This window comes from Equus przewalskii, chromosome 3, assembly GCF_037783145.1.
Source record: "Equus przewalskii isolate Varuska chromosome 3, EquPr2, whole genome shotgun sequence".
In the NCBI taxonomy this organism is placed as follows: Eukaryota; Metazoa; Chordata; class Mammalia; order Perissodactyla; family Equidae; genus Equus; species Equus przewalskii.
The window spans coordinates 69,119,219-69,144,273 of record NC_091833.1 but is presented as its reverse complement, the minus strand read 5'-3'; the positions used below and the strand labels follow the sequence as shown (position 1 = coordinate 69,144,273).

At 33.8% G+C, this 25,055-nt stretch overlaps 1 protein-coding gene across 12 annotated transcripts in view; it reads right to left on the bottom strand.

Annotated features, from left to right (window-relative positions):
* Positions 1-494: 494 nt before the first annotated feature.
* EPHA5 (EPH receptor A5) overlaps positions 495-25,055 on the bottom strand; it is a 330,879-nt gene continuing 306,318 nt past the window's right edge. For 11 of the 12 annotated variants that reach the window (XM_070612814.1, XM_070612810.1, XM_070612816.1 and 8 more), the window contains 3 exons: positions 15,788-15,981; positions 12,902-13,057; positions 4,184-5,163 (listed from right to left, as the gene is read on the bottom strand). In XM_070612814.1, the coding sequence (XP_070468915.1) occupies positions 5,058-5,163; positions 12,902-13,057; positions 15,788-15,981 (456 nt within the window). In that variant the 3' untranslated portion in view covers positions 4,184-5,057. Of the gene's footprint in view, positions 5,164-12,901; positions 13,058-15,787; positions 15,982-25,055 lie in introns of all 12 variants that reach the window. The other variant, XM_070612812.1, reaches the window with a different exon arrangement.

Genomic DNA, 25,055 nt, shown 5'->3' with positions numbered 1-25,055 from the left:
ACAGCAGATTGTTTGTTATGCTTTTTACAAAAGGAGACCAATATGATATAATATATGCAGAAAAATTGGGAGCATTTATAATTAATGACACCCCTTGTTGTAAGAATGCAACTCTTCCACCTTAAGCCATAAGCAGATCCTTGGCAATGAGAAGATGACCAGCTAGTGCTGGTCAGCAGAAAGTCTCTTTTGCAGATGGTGCACACAGTTTTCTGGTTTTTCAGGTAATGTTGTATCACACTGCCACAAATTAACTTCTAATTAGGTTTCACATAATTATGCTCATGTCCTATATTCTCAGTGTCCAACTCTAGTTTCAAAAAATATTCTAATGCAAAGATTCATGAACAGGTCTTGGAGGCAAATGGATGCTGATTGAATTTTAAATATTTAGCATAAGAAATTTAAACATTTTTATTAGAACTAACCAAAATAATTATACAAAGGTTGTAAGTTTAAAGTCTTTTGGGGGAGGGTCAAGCATGACAATATGATTTAACTGTATTCAAAGGGTTTTTTTATTTTCTGAAAAAATATAAAATTTCATATCTTACACTACAAAAACATGTACACAAAGCAAATGCACATAGAGCTTCAAATGGGGAAAAACAATACAGAAATGCTAATTTCTCATGGAAGTAACTCTGAGGCAGGGGCTTGAGATATTCTGGTGCCCAGCATAGAATAAGATGCGCTATACCGCTGCTTCTTATCTGCCTGAAACTAAGAGACTTTCATAAACATATTAACAAAAGACCGAGTCTAAGTTTTATTCCCAGACTATTATAAATGAAATTTACACACTTTTAAATAATTAATTGTGAAACTATAGCAGTCTGAAGATTCACAAATATGTTGACCACTAAAACTTCTACCGTTAATATAGCCCAGCCTGAATAAACATGACATATTTTGCCACCTTCAATTCTTTTCATTTACATTTAAAAGAAACAAATGACTTTTGATTCTGATTATTATAAATAGACTTTTTTGTTTTAAAGAATTGGTGTCTTCTCCTAAGTCATAATTACGTGGTCATTCTGAATAAGAACATTCAATCTTTTATGTGTAAAAAGATTTTTTCATAAATCAACAAGAAATGAAAAGAAAGTTCTTATCTATTTCTCCTTTGATACATTACTATATAATTAACAACATAATAGAGAAAAATACTCAATGTAACCAGCTGTGCTACAGAGTTGAAAAATGATGACTTATTCTAGTTATTAATCTCAAATAAAACTAGCATTCTGATTGTTTATTCTTTATCATCATCATCATCTTATTGTACCTACTTTTTATTTACTTTGATCTTAAACATCTGGCAGGACATAAGCAAAGACAGTTTGCTATCATACTCAGCTTCCTTTTTCCTTATTTTAGAAAAAACAAAATGAGAAAAGGATCTTATTCTACTATGCAACATCATACATCTAGTAAATTTCTAACATCTGACTCAGATAGCATTTGCCATCCAATGTACAGTTACAGCCAAAAATGTCTTCCACAGGTAAATATCTCTGCTTGTGCTTCTGAGAACCCATTTTAAATGGGAGAAAGAATGGTGATAAAACAATCTTTGTCTTTCACATAGAGATTAAATAGCAGACATGCAAATACATGTGTTCAATTGATATTAATTTTTCATTTGAAACTTGAGACATGAAACTATCTCTTCACCATTTCCAAATGGTTAAAACTCTTTCACAAACTGAGTTAAGGATATTCTGTATTGTTTTGGCAACTCTGACACTAATGCTGGCCACAGTTAAGTTTAGATAGAATATCAGAATATAATTTTTACAGTAATTCTGTCACTTTAGAACACTGACTTGGTGATTAAGATACAAGAAAGAAAAGACCATGCACATTAAATTTTTGTTTTTAAATGGGAAAATCAGAATCTTTACATTTTTACATACAATTCATACATTTCAAAGGCCAAGAAGAACAACTGGTAATATGTCATTTTTACATGGGAGCAAATGGCAAGATTAGGAAATGAATTATGATTGATAAAAGTAGTAATTGAGTGACTTTAACAGGTATCAGTAAGTTGAAGATGACTCCCTTCTTGTACCTATTTTTCAAAGTTCAACATGGAGAAAGACTCATGCCCTAACAGTATTGTTACTGATAGTTACAGTAACATTATATATTATTTGACAAATCTATCTTATGTGCTAAAATTATTGAGTGTATGTTTTATTTTTGGTTGTCTGGTGGGTGACAAAATGAACCAAAAGGATAAGAAATCACACAATCAAGATTTGTCAAACCTTGCTCTGGGTTACCACCTCACTGCATTTCACAAGAGCTGCCTCTTCTCTTTGTCCCACTTCTCACATTTATAGATGTGATTGGCACTTCCCAATTGGTGACATATCCAGTGGTGAACAAATATTTTAGAAAGGAATTATTCCTTTCTAAGGGGGAGGGAGGAAGTACATCTTATTTGAAAGTCTCTTTATTTCTTCTAAAATCATATTGACTTTCCTTAGAAATTCTCAGCCAAAGTGAGATATGGATGAAATTCCTATCTGTTTTACTTTCATCTCAATTTGCTTTCCAAAATGACCACCAAGATTGCAAAGGGAGCAAATAAATCTGATCCAAATTAATTTATAATGTTCTTTTGTGAAAAAGAGGAAGTCTACATTGTAAGTTCAAATTCTAATCACTTAGATATACTCTATCCTGACCTCTCAAACATCTTTAAACATATAAAGTTAGAAGACAATTCAAAAAGTATCTTTGTCACGCGTAAGTAATTGTGGTTAGTCCATCAGCTCCAAAATTTATGGTAGTTTCGCTTTTAAATCAATAAGTGTATTCTTACTTGGAAGTTTTTCAATTGTTACTTTATCACTTAGATTCAATTATTTTTACAAAATTGAGTAAAGTGCAGTACAATCTCCAACTATTTTGTACAAAAGGAATTAGTTAATTTTATGTTTCTTAAAATGAACAAATGCATCTTTAATAATGGAGATACCTGCTTACTTGTGATTTTTATCAAGACGGTGTAAAATCCACATCCCTCTACTTTCTCTGGGAATTTCACTAAACTAATACAGTATACTTGAAGCATAGTTTGTGCGGACGCATGGTATAATATAGACCTAAAAAGGAATTATAGCACTAACTGGACAGAACTCAAAATACCATTTGAAAATTGTTTAGAACTTTTTTCTTTTTTTTTCTTTTTGCTATATTCTTTAGTAAAGAGTTACTTTACTGCTTAAGTAAAAGGTGGGAAGGGTAGAAAGAAGTTATTTCCCAAAAGTTGATTCCTTTACGTGCTAACATTCAACTAAAATGGGTGCTTGAGAAAGAGAGAGACTCATTAACATAATGCAGGTATATTTCCTATGGAATTCATTAATCCAGGCTACTCTTATATACTATTGCCATTGATAAATCATGAATAGGCTATATTTTGTTTAAATGCGGTGCTCCTTGAATAATCACATGTCATCCCATAATTTCTATAAAGTGTAATCCTACAAAAACTGTGGTTGTTTCCCCAAGGAGCTCAGTTTTGTTCCAGTTATAATAAAAGTAGAATTTGTTCCACAAATGTCAGTCTTCACCAAGTGTGGTATACAGAACATATCTTATTTCCTTTATAAGGCCAATTAAATAATACTTTGGATGGATTCATCACAATAAATTCAATTCGATGTAACTGAATACAAGATGAAATTACCAAATGAATAAATAGCCACTAACAAATGAAACATAAGTCTTGAAGTAGGGAAGATTCCAAAGGAAAAAAACATATATATGTTTATCATCATTCCATTGCTGCCTTAGTATCAAAATTTCTAGAGCTGGGCCACAAGGGAGATGGTTACAAAGGATTAACACTTAGGGGTAATGCTTAGCGCTATGTACCTGGATTTAACAACATTAACAGAAGCCTGCACAGTTAAATCCTTCTACATCCTGCGGAAAATGTGCCCTTCGGTGTCAACTTTGCTTGACAAGATATTTTCTGGGACTCAGAAAGGTGAAATTTCTTACAGGGGTGCAAGATTAATGGCTAGAAGAACTCCATTGTCACAGATATCACAAAGTGTTTTTAAAAAGCCAAAGGGGATTTAATCTTATAGACATTTCCTGTTAGTGAATGAAGAGATTTAGTAGCTTTTGGACACATGAGAGGAAAAAAGACACAAGCTTGTGTTCAATTTTGTTTTACTGCTTCCCTATTTTTCTTATCGATATTCTACTCTGGAACACTTGTTCCTGTATGTTACTAAAATTAAAATGCCATTAAAAATGCAAGCAGAATGGTAATGCACACATGTGAAAGCATACACACACAAAATTCCAACTTAAATTGATTCCTGGGTATATGGCAAATTATACAGTATATACACATTTATTACCTAATAGTTTCTAGAAGAGCAACTAAAAGTAAATTTTATAACACAGAAAAATAAATATACACCCTGTATTGTACTTGTCCTCACTCAAGCAACATGTTTATACACTAGTTTCTATAACTTAACGCTGTGTAACAGCATTTTAAAATTACAAAAGAAGATATCTATTAAGAAATTATCTAACCATATTGCTCTTCAATACACTTATGTAGACAATTACGACTTGAAGTAAACTTCAGTAAATTGCAGCTTTTGTTAGCCCACAAATGGCTATACGACTTTTCCTTTCAAGTAGATTCTGGGAAGTTTTGAGAGGGGCTGCCTTAATTCAGTCTATAAAGGTGCTGTATAGAGTTATATATTTCTTGTACAAAATTTTCTAGAAGCAGTGGGGAGGATTTTGCTGTTGTAACATCAGATAACATTTAACCTCATGTTCTTATTCCATGCAGGTTATATTTGCTTCATGAAAAATGAAGACACCAAGAGGAAGATAAGGAGATTTTAGGAAAACACTGGTTACAAATTCTGTGGCTGAAACAAATGCTCCCTAAGGTTTAGAAATCACTGAATATTCCCTTTTTCCCCTTTTTTGTTAAAATAAATCTCAGAGCTTGTTTACAAAGTGCAGAATCATTCACTTGAGGAAGTGACATTAAAATGAAGTTACAACGGCACCATCCCATTTACCAGCTGCACCTTCATTTCTTGAAGGCTGTTCATGATCTTCTTCTGGTGACCGACAAGAGTCACTCCAAGCCGCCTCAAATCCCTGCGTGAAGAAAGCACACATTGGATGCATGTATTGATTCAATTTGTAGCACACCTCAATAGTCACGCTGGCAAAGAGGCAAACAGTTTGCAGAAACTAATTAGATTACAGTCCCAATTTAGACACACAGGGTCCAATTTACAAAGGCAGGCTCCAAAATTGTACCTTGAAAATCTGCTTGCAGTTAAAGAAGTAATTATAACAAGGAGTGAATTAATATATATTTGCTGTCTTTTTCGGACATCGTTAGTTTGGTGGCACAGACTGGTGAAAAAAACAAATTTGCACAAGCTTACCAATAAATATTTAAATTGAAGGGTACAATTTCATTGAACAGTTTTGAAAATGTGGACCTACAATATGAACAAGCATTTCTTTTTTGCTAAAAGAGGGGAGTATAAAATACACTTTTAAAATTTCACAGCTAAGCAGATGAAGACAAAACCTCTTCAAACGACTCAGTCAGTACAATTGTTTTATATAACAGATATCTTCAGGGGATAATCATTACTATGTCACTCTTAGAACACTTCCAAATATTTTACTTTTTACCTTGAACCCAAAGTACCACAGCTTTGTTCCTTTACCAAATAACATCCAGCCTCTTATTGGCATTTAGAGCATTCTGAAGATTACACGCTATCAGAAAGATTTTTCAATCAAGATACTTTCACCCCGTTTCTTTTTAACGAGCTTATTATTTGAAAGAAAATTACAAATGCTTAGATTTCTAAACTAACAGCATATTAAGCATATTATGGAGTTCAAGGCCAGTGACCATGGTGTTTAAATGTTATTTCATAGGATATTCAGGAATTCTATTCTTCTAAAGCATGTATTTGGCAAATATAATGATTCAGGTATGTTTGGCAAATAATATTAATTATAAGAAAAAATGAGCATTAATAATTCGAGATTTTTAAAAGACAAAACTGTTTGCCATGTTACATTTCTTTAGATGACTACCTTGTTGAACACACTATTAAAAGTAGAATATTTTTGCATTCAGTAGATATATTAATTTTAGATTATCTTAGGATTTTATAGACTTGGATACAATGATATTAGAATCATTACACGAAAAATTGAATAGTTTTGGAAACTCAAGGAAATCTCTTAATTATCAGAGGATAGAAATTAAGTAAATGGGTATTTAGGCCTATATGTATTAGTATTAGAAATAATTGTTTATTTAAATAATATCTTAAGTTCCTTTTTCCCTTTATGTTTTCTTGACTTCTTATGAGAGTTTTAGCAAATGGCAAGTAGCTAAAAAAGAAGCAACAGATACTTATGGTGGAAACACATTTGTACCTTGGAATGTAAATATTAAACATTAAACTGAGGAATTATTATAGCTATAAGACATCAGAGTACGATTTAATGACAGGAATGGTAGGCATGGAAGGCAGTCATCAACGAAACTTAAAAAACAGTAAAAATTCACTTTGAAACAAAATCACTATTGTTGGTTATGAAATAGACTATAAAACAGCTAGTTACAGACAAATGCAAGTATAACACAGGATGGAGTTTAATCTCATTTCTCCTCATAAATCAGTTTCTCTGCCTTGCCCCTGTTCGCATTACGGGCCGGATAACTGTGTTGTGGGGCTCTCCTGTGCACCGTAGGATAACTAGCATCATCCTGGCCTCTACCCTCCAAATACCAGAAGTGCTTCACCACCTCTGGCTGTTCTTTGTGACAAGACAAAATGTCTCCAGACATTGCTAAACGTCCCCTGAGTGGCAAAATCTCCCCTGGGTGAGAACCCTTGAACTAAATATGGAAACAACAGGTGGCAATTAAGATGTCCTTTTCCTCTGTGCTAGGGAAATATCTAACCTGATGATACAGATTTTTGTTCATTTCCTTTTATGGATGAGGACATAAAGTCCTAGAGAACTTACATCACTTGGCTAGATAACACAGCCAATAGGTAGCAGAGCTAGGACTAAAACCAGGAACCTGACATCAAAGTCCATACTCTTGAGATATGATTTTGAGTAAAGGACTTCAAATTACACACAATTATTTATTCATTTGCAAAACGAGAACTCTGTAGATATAACATCAAATATCCAAAATTCTAAAAGAAAGAAGATATTTAATGAAGGGAACTGAACACACAGTTCTTTGACTGAGGCTATGGTAACCCAATCTATACTTCATGGTAATTTCAGTTATGGGCTTATTAATATTCTCATGTTTCCATGTGTAACTTATGAACCATGAGGGACTGTGTAGATGTGGGTATTCACGGGTGCTCACTAGCATACTTTGGACCTAAGTCAGGACAAAAGGGACTAAAATTTCTTAATGTGAAAACGTCCAATCTCTACTAGAGAATTTAAATAATTAGTAATTGAAATGAAATTTTAAAACATATGTTTTATCATATGCTTTATAAACCCAGAGGAGATTCTCACAAATGCAGGTTTTAAAGCATTGATGTAATATATTTGTACTTAAACTGCACAATTCTTAGGGCTAATCCAATTATTAGGAATGAGGTTCTGAAAATAACCATTACAGTTTATTCTAAAAGACCTAACAGAAAATTTGTTTCCCCACTCAAACAGCATACACTTTGCATATACAATGTCAAAACCTTAATTTGAATTTTGTGTGTGTCTATGTGTACATATGTGTGTATGTGTCTTTGTGTAGTCTATATAAAGGGCTGGACCCTTGGTGGTTGTGTCTAACCGATGTCAAATCCCTGGTTTGACATTTTCATTTCCATTGTATTAACGTACTGTTATGTTATATGTAAATGTAACTTCATTCTCTGAAAACGACCACAAGAAAGATTCCAGTTCAGTGCCTTAGGAATTTAAATTTTTCCTGACGTCTATATCATGCTAAAGAATGAGCATTTTGAGGAATTGCATTGGATTAATAAGTACATTTACAGAGTTTGTGTTGATGGGCAAATAAAATAAAAACCTTTCTTCAGAACATTTCATTTGTCTAGATTTTAAGTTTATTTAAATTTTCCCAGTGAACTATGCATAAAATTTTATTTCAAGGTCAACGGACAATTTGATTATTCCTAAGATGCATATGGAAGGAAGGTCAGACCAGGGAAATTCTCGCTCTCCTCTCCCTCTCTCTCTACCTTCTCACATCCCTCCTCTCTCTCTCTTTCCATGGGAGAAATGGAGTTATAAAAACACAGCATTGCATTTTATATACTGCCATAAATTAGGTGTGTCTTTAATGGAACGCTGTTGTTTTTTAAAATCTTACCTGTCATTTCAAAAGCTGTCAAATTAATGTGCAGAGGTATAGAAAATAGCATGATTATAATGCATGAAATGTACATATACCTTTAGACAATGTGATTTTCAGTGAAATTTTAAAGTGGGGGGGAAATAAGATCATTTATGCAAGTTACAATTGTTCTTAGCAGCAAAGTAGTTTCTTAGAAAATCCCATTTAATATTTTTCTAATGATATTAAAAATGAGAATTAAAATAGTATTAGCAAAACGTTTCTAGTAAAGGTTAAAAAACTTTATTCCAATACTGTTAAATTCATTAAAGTATTTTCTTTTAAGTAGTTTTGTAACAATTCTCATTTTACTCCTTAAAGTACATGGCAAATGGTCAATTTAGCAAGAATAAAGTGAGAAAAATTTGATAAAAATTAAATAACATTTTAAATTTAATGATGAAGTTGCTGCTCTATTTACAATGGTATTTGGAAATGATGCAAGATATGCTCTTTTACTTATTTCATTTTTCTACGTAGGAAATTTTATAGCTAGGCAAAGTTTTAAGTGTGTCTCCTTTATAAATATTATACTAATTTTATCATGACCACGTGTAATCTTAAGTAATACCCAAAGCCAACTCTAATGATGACAAATTATATTTCAGCATAGGCTTATGAATTTAAACATGATGAGAACAGTATTCTTACATAAAAAATAGTTTGGATTTTGTCAACAAAGCATGATTAGTTTTAGAAAAGCTGCAAATATAATGAACTGCCATTGTTGTGATTACATTCCAGCATTTTTTCAAATGTTATTCCATAATATTAAACAATGGAAAACACTAATATTATGATACTAAAATGGCAGAATGGGAAATAGAGAATAACAAGAGGTGTCTAGTTGATATCGGAGCAACTCTTGATTATTCAGGATCTAATTCATTCATTTGTGGATGAGTCATTCCCTTACTCATTCTTCTCCCTTCTGCTTTACACACCTTTTACCCATCTCGCTGGTACTTAACCCCACCAACAGTGGCTGGACAGGAGAAGGGAGAAGAGACACAAACGAATATTCATTAAAGTTCAGTGTTTATTCTTCTTGTCATAGTTTGATCATGCAGCTGTATGCTAGAATTTTTTGGTTCATTTAGAAGAAGCCTGATAATCATTTATATATCTACTGTACAAGATAAATATATTTATGTTTGACAAGATGGGATTAACCATGGACTGGTCATGATTTTCAACAGATGAGACATTGTGAGGGTTAGACTAGAAGTTTTAGCTTAATTACATAGAACACAGGGGATAGTAAGTACTCCTGTGTGTACTTTAACTGTATAATAAATTATGCATTATGACTTTATTAATAACTTAAGAAATCTATTTGAATTAGTTTGTGCAAATTTTGGCTCTAGATTTGGGAAACTTTCATTTTAGTAGCTTAAAACCCCCACTTTAATAAAAGATACTAACTGGAACCTCTTCAGCTCATTTTCTGAATAATCAAAAGTTGACAGCACTGGTCTGACAAGAAGTTTAAAAAGTAGCTGTAATACGGTCCTTAATTCAAATCTTTTGATTCAATTTGCAACTCTCCTCAAGCTTACAGTTCCCCCTGTGGACAACAACTCACTACACTTACACACCATGGTAGAGACTGCACCATTACTGCCGCGACAATTGTCCTAACATGAATACTGGGCACGGAATAGCAAGGTTTAGGCACAGAGAACAGCAGACAGAAACGTCTAAGGTTGAAAGCCACGTGCATTGCACACATTTTGACTCTAAGATCTCTAAGTTTTTCATTTCCTTTCCACAGTAAGCCATTCACGCATGTACTGGCAAAAAAAAAAAAATCATAAACAAATGAAATTAAATTTTTATGAAGGAAATTTTTTACCGAAATACGTGGTTTTGAAAGATTGTAATTTTTTATTCTTTCTTTTTCTAAACCCATCATGAGAACAAACTTGGTGGTGTAAGTGATAACACATTTTTCTAGTTTAAGTATACGGCAGTTTTATCTTTTGCTTTATATTAGTTGATTTTAATTTTTTAAGTATTTATTACAAGTATGAATGTATTCTTCCAGTTCTCAGTTTCTATTATGCCCTAGCAATAACACTGGTGATAATATTTTATTATATATTTTAAAGGCTCCATAAAATTAATATTTAGATATAAGACTATGTGTAAAAAATCATTATCTAAGTGTTTAAGAGCTTGTTTTTGCCTTTATTGATATCCCAGTTCCTTTGCCATAAGTCCTTAATAATGACTGACTTTTTTCAGTGAAGGGCAAGTAAAATGCACGAATAATCTTTTTCTTATATTCTTAAGCAAACAAGTAACTGATTACTCAGTTTTTTGTGTTATTTAACATAATATTTTGATAAATATGTTCTTACCAAATAGGGAAAATGTGGTCAAAAACACAATAAACAAGAGGACATATTTTTAAAGGTACTGGACTCTCCCAGAAATCAGCTTTGCTGGAGTTAAGGTTTACTGACCAGGTACCCAGGAGGGGACGTGTTATTATAGGCTCAGGAATCTGAAGCAATTGACACATGGAAACCAACGTTGTCTGAACAGGAAGATGTTTTAAGTCTTCTAATTTCACTTTACTCTTCTTACCAGAGTTAATAAATTAAAAGACAAAATATCTGAAAGGAGGCAATCTAGGAAAAGGAAACAAGCTACCAGAGTAACAGAGGTAGAGAGAAGAAATTGCACCAAGTAGAGAGAAACTCACCAGACAAAAATTACTGGAGAATAGAAATGAAGTGGAGAACCATCATAACAAGATAAAAGAAGCTATTATGACTTGAAAGAAAAACATACAATGTGAAGAGAGTTTGAGGATAGAGGGGCCAATAGGAAAGTAAAGAGAAAAGGATTAAAGGAAATAAAAAACAGTGAAACCATAATGCTAAAATATTCAACATACTTATAGTATTCTGGGGCCCCAAAGAGAAAAAGTAAAATAGAGGCAGTCAACGAAAAAAACATATTTGTGATTATAACTATTCTGTGAAAGGAAAAGGAAAAAAGTAGTGGATATAAATACATATATGTGTATGTTCTATTTTAATAAAAAAAGAGACATCGTTTAATGCAAATAATTTTATTATATATTTACAAATAATCTGACATTGGGTAGAAGAAATACCTACAGTATCATTTTAATATAAAATGACAAATGACTTTAATAAATTAAAATGACCATTTTTTACTGAAAAATTAAATAGCAATCATGTAAAAATAGTTTAAAATTATCAGTAAAATTTTCTGTTTACTATTTTAAATATAGCACAAATGAGTTCTTTGAGTGTCCAAAGAAATAATGGGCAAAGCATATGTGTCATTAACTAGATATGACTTGGTGGTGATGGTGAGAATGAGATTCTGTAAATCAAGAGAGCAAGCTGAGTGGTGATTTTAGGTACTTTAGTTATAGATATAAAGAAAGAGAAGTACTGAGAATGTGACATTAACTGGTGATAAATGATGGTACCCTGTAACCTTTTGTGTGGATAGGCAGTGAATTCAATGAATCAGAAAATGCCAGAATAGAAATGGTGAGACAGAACTGCTCAATGCTCATATCACGTGAAGTAATGGAATAAGGACTGTGGTTTAGTGCTTTAGAATGTTCTACCATGTTCTAATACTTACAACAATATTTTAACCTTTGAATTTGTAGGTAATTCAAAGTAAGTTAACATTATATTCACAGGTTAAAACATTATCCATGTTAATGTCATCTAGATGGAACCACCATAACGACAGTTAATTTTCACAAATAAATATTAGGCTAAAATAATTACACATACAGAGTATATAATAAAATACAAACAACTTACAACCTTAAAGAATTTAATATTTAACTCTAGTGTTTTTTATTTAATAAGATTTGATAAATTTTAGCTTAAACGTGCAAACAGAAAAGGGCACAATTGGTTCCACTGAGATTGTACCAAATAACAAATCAGAGGCAGGATCTACCATATCATTGGATTGCAAGAATATAAGGTGCACCACTTAGAGATTAAATGAGATTCCTGCCTGGGGAGCTTTGTTTAAGCTGTTGTTACCTGGGTATTCATCAAAGCCAAAATTTAAGACTGTGTTCGTTTTTGCGTAGGACTAGCCACACCAATTGTGCTTACAGTTGTTTCGTTTTGTATTTACATTCATATAACATAGGTACCAGTATAAAAACTTTGTCAAGAAAACATCTTTTCCACAACACAAAATACCAGTATTTTGCCAAGGAGGTGTTATTCCAATTATTTAAATATTTGTTGGAAGCAAAGATACTGGCCACAAGTAGCATTAACCATGCAGTTGTTAACAATACAGGCTAAAAAAGAAGAGGTTTCTTTGAAAGCTGCCACACGTGGACAAAGGTTAACTGATTTCCCTTGACCTCATCCAGATTGGTTTCTGAACAAGTTTTCTCGCCCCAGCAATTATGTAAAAATTATCAGAAAAATTACTCACTCCAAGGTCACCTGAGCCACAGCGTCCATTGAACTGTATCCATTTTCCATGAAAATCTCTGTATACCGGCCCATTTTGATTGCTTCTAGCCATTCACCTACTGATCTGTAGGCCCCAGATCCCAGTGAGCCGTGTTCTGCCATTAAATTAGATACTCTAAAACACATAAAACATAAACATTAAAAGCAACATCTTAACTCTTTTATAACGAATTACATTGTAATGTTAGCTCATCATCAATAGGTCTTCGGCTCTATAAGTATATTTATAAGGGAAAAATATACAAAAGCTAAAATGAAAGAGAATAATATTTTGAAAGACAGAACACAAAATCAGTCTATTCAGATTTTTTTTACCCATAGTTAATGAGGACTTATAAAGGCTTAATAAATAAATCTTCTTAATATAGAACATTAGCTAAAAATTCAACGTAGTGATTCAGATGCATTTACTTCCTGCTATTGTTTTGTTTGTAAAAATAATACTGATAATGTTACCAAATATAGAGACACAGGATAGTTTGTGTAATCAATTGCTTCTAGACTTTGCTCTAGGAATTTTACCCATTTTCATGTTTCAGATAGCACCTATTTTTCTCCAATTTTCGCCTCCAGCCTAAGTCTCTCATATATTCATATGCCTACTTCATGCTCCCTATTATGGTATGTGATACAACAGTGTGCTCCATCCTTGTCCTCAATCCCTTCACAATATATTGTTGCGTATACCATCCATTCTACTTCTAATATATTGCACATCTGACCACTACTCCTTATACGATTTGTCACTACCCAGGTTAAAGAAATCATCATTTCTTACCTGCAAGACTATTCTAGCATCCTAGTTATCCTCCTAATCTCTACTCTTATTCTCCACTCCAAAACCAAAGTTGATTTTAATGTTTCCTTTTGTTCAATATCTCTCCCCCGTCATTGTGTTGCTCAACACTGCATACTCAGCACCTAGCCCACAGCATGACATAGAGTAGACACATAAGCAGTTGTTAGATGAATAAATGGATATCTTGTAGTGAGTTGTAGCCATTAAGCAATGAGGTCAAAGATTGAAATATACGAGGAAACAGCTGGAAAGTAGGATGTTGAAGTTGAGATTACGGAGCAGTTGCAATTTTTGGTAATAGCAAAGTCTAGAACATGACTATGAGAAGAAGAGTCCAAAGTAGATTAGAGATCAAAATCACTGAAGGAGAAAATTTCCAGGTATAGAGAGAGATTCAAACATCATCGACATGATTGCTGAAGTCACCAAGTTTTGTGACATGGGTAGAATAGAGAGAAAGAGATAATGAATTAGGAACTAACACCTTCTAGAATCAGGATTTGTAGATGACTGAATAAAGACAGATAGAGAATGGTGTAGTCTTAAGCCAAATCTGTTTCAATGAAATCTAGCAACTTTATTCTATATATTGCACACAAGGAAATACGAAAATTCTTTTGAGATATTTAAACTGCTTTCAAGTGGTAATGATGATGATGATATAAATTAACACAATTTAGAACATAAAAACATCTGTTTATGATTTCCTTTCCTTATGTCCATTTGTGACAACTGAACATAATTCAAACAAGTGGATGAGAGAAATAATATTTTACACGATAATAAACAATTTAAAAGCAGATATTTTGGGAACAACATAAGGAATAATCACGAAGAAGATGCATCCTCCAGTTTCTACCAAAGAAAGTTAATGAGGCCTGAACACAGTTCATTCTTCATTTGTATTTAAACATGACTTTTCGCCTAGTAAACAAGTGCTATGTCAGAATCACAGAACTTATGTAACTTTGCCAATGAATTGTTTCTCATTTAGCTCATGCTAATAGTCAGTCAATTCAATTACTGCCATGACGCTTTTGCTTGTAAAAATAGACAACTGCTTTTAGTATAGAGAAAATAACAATCTGGTAAATTTTCTAGTACAGAATCAAACTGATTTATTTTTTGAGAGTATAATTCTGTAATCTTTCAGTTTAAAGAGAAAAGCATGCTTTACAAACATACAACATTATCTAAATGAATTCATGTGCATTCAGAAAAGGAAAAAAAATCATGCTCGGTGCTGGCCCTGTGGTCTAGTGGTTAAGTTCAGCACACTCTGCTCCAGTGGCCCAGGCCCAGTTCCTAGGCACAGACCTACACCACTCAGTGGTGGCCATGCTGTAGTGGCATCCAACATACAAAATAGAGGAAGGTTGGCACAGATATTAGCTCAGGGTGAATCTTCCTCAGCAAAAAAAAATAAAATAAAAATTAAAAATGCTCATTTTCTCCTACAAATTTTTTTCCACAAAATTACTCATTTATCAGTTTTAAGTTTTGTTCAAACTGCGCAGTAAATGATTAGTTAGCCAACTATCTGTGTACAATTGGACAGGAGCAAAGGGTTCCTATAGGGGTTGGCAATGTTCTTAAAATATGACAGACACTGAAATCTATTTGAAAGAAATGAAAAGCAACTATTGTTATATATCTCTAGTTTAAAATGCATCAGTGCTTAATTGGCTTTTCCCTATTGTAATCATGTTTTCCCCCATCTACACCTATGTGGGATCCAAAACACATCAAAACACAAGCATTTGAATGGGTTTTTTTTTATGCCACTTGAACTTGACTACAGTTGACATTTTTCTGAAACTGGCGTGTGACACTATTAGGTCAGGTCAAGATACTTTTAAATATAATTTAATCTTTATATCTCATTCATTGTAAGGGAGTAACATTATGCAAAAACTAATTAAAATAAATCAGTGTCATATAGATTCATACATTAACGTGTACAAAAATAATTTAACTGATTTCATATTTGTGGCATCAATCTGAATTAGTTACATTCAGGAAAATCTCTCAGGTCTGGCCTTGTACCTGCTCGATGCATTAACCAGCGTCTTCAAGCTACTTGGGTTACGTATCAGCTTGTCCAACATGTTGACGATTTCATCAAACTTGGGCCTGCTATTTCGTTCTTTCTGCCAGCAATCCAGCATTAATTGGTAGAGAGCAGCAGGACAGTCCATGGGGCTTGGCAGACGGTAGCCTTCCTCAACTGCTTTAATCACCTGTGCAAAGCAAAACAGAACCATTCCCAACACCACAAATTTAGTATAGCATAGCTTGAGAAATTTCCCACTATCCAACTTTCATCCTTTCTTATTCTTACTTTCGCAATAATGACTAGCATCACTATCTTTAAAATCCCCGATTACTCCCATTTACAGCAAAATAAAACAACATAAAGAAATAAATATACTATCACAATATAAAAAGATAAGCTTTCTTCACAGATTATAAAGAAAATAAATGGTAATCATTTTTACCTAAAATCTTGATGAAGGGTGATTTGTAAAGTTAATTGACATAAAAACAAACAGTTCATGTTTTATTTATCCTTGCATTCTGGAATCAAATAGAGATTAAGTTTTCTAGCGATTTCTCTAAAAAGGTACTTTTTTTTAATGAAACGTGCAGAACCACATTTTTTAAAGTCACAGAACTGCAATTTTACTTCAAAAGAAACTTTTGGATAGTAAATGAGGGATAAGTCAAAGGCTAAATTAGCATAACTGTCTCATGTATCATTTAATAATGTCAAGGTCTGACTGTTTATTATCATCTACTGATTTCTGTCAGGAACTTGGAATAACTGTCTCGTATCACCAGCATTAGAAATATCATTAATGTTAAACGTAACCACACATATGAGTAGCAGCCTAATTGTGAGATTGTTCTATCAAAAACATTTGTAATGTGGCTGATGCCATCAACTCCAGAAGAAATCTATTTATGCTACTAAATATAATAATGCTTATTTTATTCAATTATTAAAAACCAAATATTTAAGTGATACCCAAAACCAATAATAAAGAATATATTTCTCAAAACCCTATCATGAATATTTCCTTAAAAATTAAACAGAACTACATTTTCTCAAAAAGACTTTAGATTTGATCTGACAAATGTAAAAAATATAATGATTACAATAGGAAATTTACAAGGATGATTTTGAATGATTAGAAAGAAACCAGTCTCTCTATGATAAAGGCAATGGCATCTGAACAAGAGCGGTGACAGATGGAAAGAAGATGAAATGGCAGATTTAAGGACTTTTATGACAAGCATAGAGTGGGGAGGAGAGAAAGTATTTGAGATAAAACAGGTTCCAGCCCACCACACTAGACGTTGCTGCTGTTAACTTTAGGCAAGCACAAACTGGGGGTAGAGAACGTTGACAGTTATAGTTGGGGCTTGTTTTATTTGAGGTGAGTGGGGAACACTCTCAGGGCAATTTGCAGGAATGTGGCTAGAGCACAGGAACTATTTGGACTTATAAATGTGGGGGTAATAAGCACCCGGTCACAGCTTGAAATCAGGTGCAGTTTATATCTCCCTGGGAAGGGCATAAAATAAAGTTTCCTGAGAAGGATCAATAGTTAAGTTCAGGCAGCAAAATAAAAAGTACTCAAGGACTCTCAAAATAAATAGATAAATAACTGAATAACTGTGAGCAAAATGCCTGCGAGTCACCTACCTAGTTAACAAGTTAACAACTCAGAAAACAATACAAAAAATTAAAAGGCAGACCACAGTAGAAAATATTACATAAGCTATAACATATGGTTAACATATCTAATGTATTAAAAGCTTATGCATATTGAGAAATAAAATAATATGACAAGAGATAAATGAGAATTAGATATTAACCAAAAATTTATAAAAGAGAAATATAAAAATGCTAAATAAATTTGCAGAAAATATTTATTTTCACTGGTAATCAAATAAATGAACAGTGAAACAATAAAAAGTACCATTTGCACTCATATATTAATGGAAGTTCATTTATTTATTAATTTGCTTATTCTAAGATTCCTCACCACTGACAAAGACAGTGGTTATTTTTTTAACAACATAAATGAACTACAAATGAAATGTCTTAATATAGTTTATATCATGAAATATTTACCTAGGCAGTGAAAACAGTGAATCTTCTTGATTTAAAACCTGATGTATTTCATAATGTGTTTTTCCAAAGCTGCTTCTAATTGGTTCTATTATTTCTTTTATGCCTATTTTAAATATTGTCTTTCCTCCATTGTGCAGCTAGTCTTTATATGTGACTCTCAAATGAATAAACTAAACCAATTCCTTAGTTTTAAAGGAATTTAATAAATTATTTGAGCTGAGGAGTTATTTTTAGATTATATTACTTAATCAGCTTTATTTTCAGATAAATTTATATATAGAAATATTATATATACCCTGTCTCTAAATTAACTTAGAACTTGACCCAGGTAATTAGGTCATTGAATTTAATTCTAAATGCATCTTTGGAATTTATCTTTAAAATAGATTCAGAACTGCACTTTAGGTTTTATATTTAGCCATTTTGAAACTTTTTTTTTTCATTTTTGCCTGTTATTTCTTTCATAGTTTGGGTGAGAAATGAAAGGCATTCGTATTCTGGTCGTTTGTGAAATGCTGGAAATCTACTGCAGTGCAATTTAGGCTGTTCATTTACCACACAGTGCATAATGTATAACCAGATGAATCATGATCTCAATTGACTTTGCTATTACTGTTCCATTTGTTCATCTAGGTGGTTGAGATGAACAAAGGAAAGAAAAGGGGAAAAGATAAAAAGACAACCAAACTTTTTACAATCTGGCATCATTTCAGATGTCCTATATCTGAAATACTATCATAAGCTCTGCATTTTCTTAGCATTGACATCTTTTCATCTTTTCAGGTATATATACCTATTCTGGGTACAGTACGCTTTTGCTGCCCTCAGAGCCTCAGCCAGCATTACATGGTCGGAATGCTTGATCCACAAAGATGCAACCCCACCTAGCATACCACGCAACCAGGTCACTCACTTTATAGTGAAGGATGCGTGAGAGCATCACGTACTCAGTGATGTGCTGGTAAATATTTAACAACTAGCTCTTTTTGTGAGGGAAACAGATTTATAACATTTTCTCATTTATGTGATATAATAACTCCCTCCACGTCAATTGCAAGCTACCAATATAATTTCATTCAGGTAGAAATGTTCTGGAAATTCACCAGCTGGTAGCAGCTGGTTCTAGCAACTACCACACCTAGCGCATCATCCAGAAGCAACAAGCCTCGCAGATGTCAGAAGGCCTTTTAAAGGCACAGCTGAAGCACCAGCTTGGAGGCAACACTTTGAAAGGAGTTGGTGCCATTATTCAAGATGTAGTATCTGTATTAAATAAAAAATTTCTATATTGTGTTTTATTCCCAGTGACTCTTGCCAGGGGGCACAGCAAGGGTTCCACCAAACTGACAGTTATGGCTTTCACGAGGGCACTTTGGACCACTTGTGCCCAGGTTCAAGCAGAAGAGAAGGGGAGTCACCATGATGGCAAAAGTAATAAATACTGAGCAGCGGGAGGCATTTGAGGTGCTTTCACACAGTTGGGATGAGGAGAAATACATGTGGAACCAAGATGTACACTTGGGGCTCTCTTGTTACTCCTTTATAACAACTGTGGCCTAAACATGCTTAACCCTGTGAATGAAGCATTGACTCAGACCGCAGTTAAGCCAGGATCTGCCAAGTCTATGATGAGGCAAATTCTGAATGGACAGTGGAGGAGGGAGAGGCTAAGGACCAGGTGAGGTTCCGAGATCAACAGAAGCCACAGGGGCTGCACTTCAGTCCATAACCTGCCTCTTCTGAGTTCTCCATCAGGAATAAAAGCCCACAGAACCATGGAGCAGATGTTCCCTGAACTTGTGTGGAGAAGTAGGTCTGAACTGCAAAAGGGGTAGAACGCGGGGACCATGGAAATTTCTCTCTCAGATCTTTACCTGCAGGGATGGTAACTGACCAACAACCGCTAACCCTAAACCCTCTAAAACTCATCATCACATTTACTCTAAGGCTATCCTTTGCATAGGTTCCTCCCAGTCAATTATTAAGCATAACGGTGAAATAAGATAGGTTCATTCCTATGAAAGTCCTACGATAGGCAACGTTGTCTTGAGAACTCTCCCTGGCAATCTTGCCAACCTCTCTTAGATCTGCACTTTAGTTTCAGATGCTTGCACTTAATCATCCTTCCTTCCATCTCTACTATACCTGAGATCGGACCTATATTATAATCTTATATCTCTCTTTTTTCCTTATAAGCGTTTCCTCTTAATAATACTAATGTATATCAAATTCCCTCTTGGCACAGGCTTCTAGAAGGATCTAGACTAGCCCAGGCATTATATTATAGGTACGATGATGCAAATTATATGTATATTATCTACATTAATTTTTCCATATATCTGCAAGACAGAAATTATTATACACATTTTACAGATGAAACACTTGAGATTCCAGAAGTTTAAGCAATCCCTGTTTACACAGCTAAGAAGTAGCAGTGGTAAGATTCACATTTAAGTCTCTTTGGCAAGAAAACCTATGATCTTTCTATCCTGGTGCTAAGTAACACTATTGGAATTAGAAATAATTACATCCCAAGAAAATAATTTGGAAGAGATATGGCTCTTACCACATGGAATCAGATTTCTTTCACCAGAAGAAAAATTAATATCAAGAATTAAAATGAGCTATTTTGGAAGACAGTGAATGATTCATCACAGGAGATGTGAAAGTATAAGCTGGATAACTGAGTGGCAGAAAGTTTGTATGCAGAATTTGAGCATCAGCTGTGTGTTTTGGTGAATTAAGCTCTATGTAGGGTGTGAGTCACTATACTGCAAGGTATTTATTTGAATTCTCACATATGAATCATTTTATTACTATGAGATATGAAGCTCCCCATAAGTGACTAGAATTTAATAATGTATCTCTGGAAACAATCTCAGATACCATAAAAATAGTTCCAGATACATTCATTTTTTCTAGGATTTCTTTCCTGTTTCCAGAGTTAATAAAGGTATATTGAGTACATCTTTACCTTAGGACATCACTATTAGATCAATAGAGTTCCAGAGATTAAAGATATCTTAGAAATCCTCTATTCAAGTCCATTCTCTTTATAATCATTGTAAATGACCAAGAGTTACAGCATCCAAGATGACTGATTTTCAGTTCAAGATTTTTGCTTTTTGGGGATTTTGTTGTTATTGTTGTTAAATAGCAAGGTACAGGATTTTGGAATTAAGAATTGATATTTCTATATGTATCACTTGTTCCAAAGGAGCAAGAATTACCATGAGGTAATCAATCTCTAACATAATTACTTGCATCCAGGGGCAGCATCATCCTTGGAACACCAATATTATCTCAGAAGACCAATATTCATTCGTCCACTACACTCATTTTAGACATTACTACACTAAGGCTAAGAAGCCGAACAATTTGCTTACTGTCAAATCTTGGTGATTTGCAGTATTTGCATGAGAATTAAACTCCTCATACTTTAGGTAATTACAACATGCTGTATGTTACCATAAAATATTCTTTTCGTTTTAACACAAAACATTCCAGCATATGAGATATATATATATATATATATATATATATGTATATAAAATTTTGTTCCATCGAAATTGAAACGAAGAATAGAAAGAGGGAGAGAGACACGTCAACTACAAAGTGGGTTGACATCCTTTTGGAGTTAAATATTCATGCACCTTATAGGTAAGATCCAGGCCAACAGAAATAGTAATGGAAAATGGACTGCCTAAAAAAAAAAAAGAAAAGGACAAAAATAATTCTAACACGAGAAGATTGAAAAACAGATTACTTAAATGAGTTTTTAAAACTTTTTATAATCTATGTGCTTAGTATAATCTATGCATTTACACATTTCCCAATAAATACAAGAGAAAGACACTGTCACTAAATATAAAAATGCAATGAAATCTCTTCTTATTTTGCTTTCCATTTTAAGTTCTGAAAAATGTTGACATTTAAAATGTTTGCTATCAATAAAGAAGCTTCTACTTACTATAGGATATTATTTTAGTTTCCTAAACTTCAATTAGAGTTTAGGGTCTGGTATTTACCTAAAATCATCCTAGTCATTCCAGTTGATTTTTGTTATGTGTTGTTATGGTTTTTCTCTGTGATGACAGAGGCAGTCCTAAATCAAAAGAAAGCTACTGCAGCATTCAATCCCCGAGACACAGTGGAAGGTCTCCTCTGAGAGATTTAGATTATTCTGCATGTCTTTGTAAAGTAACATTTCCATTTTAGAATCAGACAGTATTTGGAATGCAGAGATTATGGGCTATATCACTCAAAACTGCCAAATCAGTACTTCTCCTTTACTCTCTGAGAATTTTTCTCCAAAGACATATTCAGTGATCATGATCTTCAAATACAGTAGATCTGTCACATTTCTTGGATACAAATTTGGATAGAAATTGAGGCATATCAAACTTAGTGCTATATCTAGAAACTAAATGCCACTAATGATCATGAACTTGCTGAGGAAATACAAATCATGTACTGGACACCCTATTAAAGGCAGATATTTTAGAAGGATCTGTAATTACATAATCATTTTCTGGTAAACTTCGTTTAGATCCTTGGAAAACCCAGCCAAAGCGAAAATATTCGTTTTTATTTTTATAACTTCCTGAAAAGATGATATCAGCACTCCTTGTAAACAGAGCACTTTTTGTAAATTTTTCTAAATAGTTTGAAATAAAGTTATCTGGAAGAGCATCAGGACTCTCAATTGGCTGAAATTAGGAAAAAATTTGTCCCAAATCCTTCACACCTCCTTGTTTCTGTGTCCTTCTCCATGTGACTTTATATTGTCCACTCACAATGAGCAGGGCAATTTAACCAATCCTCTGATTATGAGATTGGCCAATGGGATATTGCAGGGTGAAATGCAACTGGGCTCATTCTTGTCCTTCAGCCACTTGGCAAGTGAGGTCACATCGAGGCTAGCCCGCTGGTCTCTGGAAAGAAAATGAGGGCCATGTGGAGGACAGCTAAGGTGTGCTAGCACAGCTCAGTCAACCCCCAGGGACTCCAGCAAGTCCAGTCAAGATCAGCAGAAACATTTACAATCATTCACTTAGCATCATGTTCTACTTTGGTCTATAATTTTATTTGTGACAGATATGACTATATCAGGCATAATCGCCAATAATGTGGATGATAATCCTTCACATATCATGCACACGGTTCGAAAGGACTAATGATTTTGAGTGATAGAATTGGAATTCAACATATCTCAAGTGTGAGAAGGAGTTAACTAGGTAAATAAGGGACAAATGCTTTCTTTGAGGATGAGGACCAGGCTTGTTGACAAGGCAGAATAAAATGCTTTCACAAAAATTAAAGCAAAGAATGGCATTGAAATGAGCCTCAAAACAAGTTAGAAGCCAAACCATGCAGTGCTCTGTAGCTCAAGTTAGCATTTGGCATTTATCTGGAGAATAGACAGTAGCAAAGAGGTCTGGTCTTCGTCTAGACTAGATCAATCCAGAGTAATCATTATATATTGAATTGAATATTTTATATTCAATTAGAAGACTGATCTAGGATCACTCGTTGAAAATGAAAGGGAGGAATTTGACATTGATTCAATTGGAGACACTGTGGTGCTTAGGTACAAAAATTTTGGAGAACCAGCTAGCAATTTCTGTTATAACTGTTATTATTTTTGAGATCTTAAGAAAGTTATTTAATCTCTTTAAGGTTCAGTTTCTTAACTGCAAAATAGGAATAATAATAATATCTCTCTAATAGGTTGTTTAATATATAACAAGAATTAATGATACTTTTACCATAGTCCTACTCCTAAAATCATTAAAGCTGAAGACAATAGATAATATGTTCTCTCAAATTTAGAGAAACACAAGTCAGCACCCTTTGCCTAAGCCAGGTGAGCCAGGCACAAAGAAAATAAATTGTAGCAATTTTAGATGACTACAAGAAGGGGAGACCACTGCCTTGCTGTATCCTTGTTGAGAGGCAGGAATCCACCAGCCTAATTTACTATTGCTATCCGAGAAGAATGCTGTGAGATATTTCCTGGGGGAAATTTGAAGAAGGCAGGCTGGTTGGGGTAGCGTGCAATAGCATCCGAAGGAGAGAACCCTGGTAGAACATCCAACGAGAATGTGTTTCCCACTGGTGAAACAGACATGTGTAAGGTACAGCAAGAGACTCTAGGGAGTAGGCAGCAAGTGGGAGGAACTGTGAGAAGTCAGTTAGAGTACATCCTCCTCTCTAAGGACCTTGCAGAGAGGAGGCCTTCACCAAGGGTCTCTGAAAAAGCTCATACATACACCTCACTAGAGTACTAATGTTTGGGCTTCTGCCCCACGGGAGGCAGCAACAAACCAACATTATACACACAACCTTGTCTCTTCTTTTCTATTTTTCCATCCAAAACAATCCTGAAAAATCTAATACAGACTTTAGCAGAGAAGGAGGAGCAATAATCTGACAATTCTTCCTTCCCAATCTATGTACCGAGGGTCAGGCTGGCCCTGCAACTGTGGAAAACACTTTGAAATGGATATAGGATTGACTTTGATTCAGACTGGACTTGGATTTTTGTATCTGAAAGTGAATTTTACTCACTGGCATAGGACTGTTGTTTCAACAAAATGAGGCTGGAGAGCTATAGTACCCATGTAATAACCCCTGAAGGCCTAGGAAAGGGAGATTTTACAGAGCAAGGATGAAAGAAATAATTGGAGGAAAAAAATAAATGTTTTAAATAAGCATGGCATTGAGTTAAGACTGTTCAATATACTGTTTTATAAAGCAGTAATGCAAGTAATGTTGGTAAAACACTTAAAACAGTGCATGGCACATGGTAAGGACTCAATAAATGTTTTTATTTCTTTTTATAAAATATTTTATAAAAGCCTTTATAATTGCTTATTTGAAGAAAGGATATCAAATTTCAATGTGATCCAAAGGGAAAGGGACATATTGAATAGTAACAATGGAAAATTACAAAAGCAAAAACCAAAGAGCTGCGTGTCAGGCATCATGTGATAAACATTCTAAGCTTGAATAGAAGATTATTTCATGGTTCCTTTAATTCTAGGATTCTATTATTCTAAGCATGAATTACTTTTACGTGTGGGGAAAGAATTTGTTTCTTTCCCAAATTAAACTGACAATACAACTCTTCCTATACTTTTCAATTTAAAGAAACGTAGATCATTCCTTTTT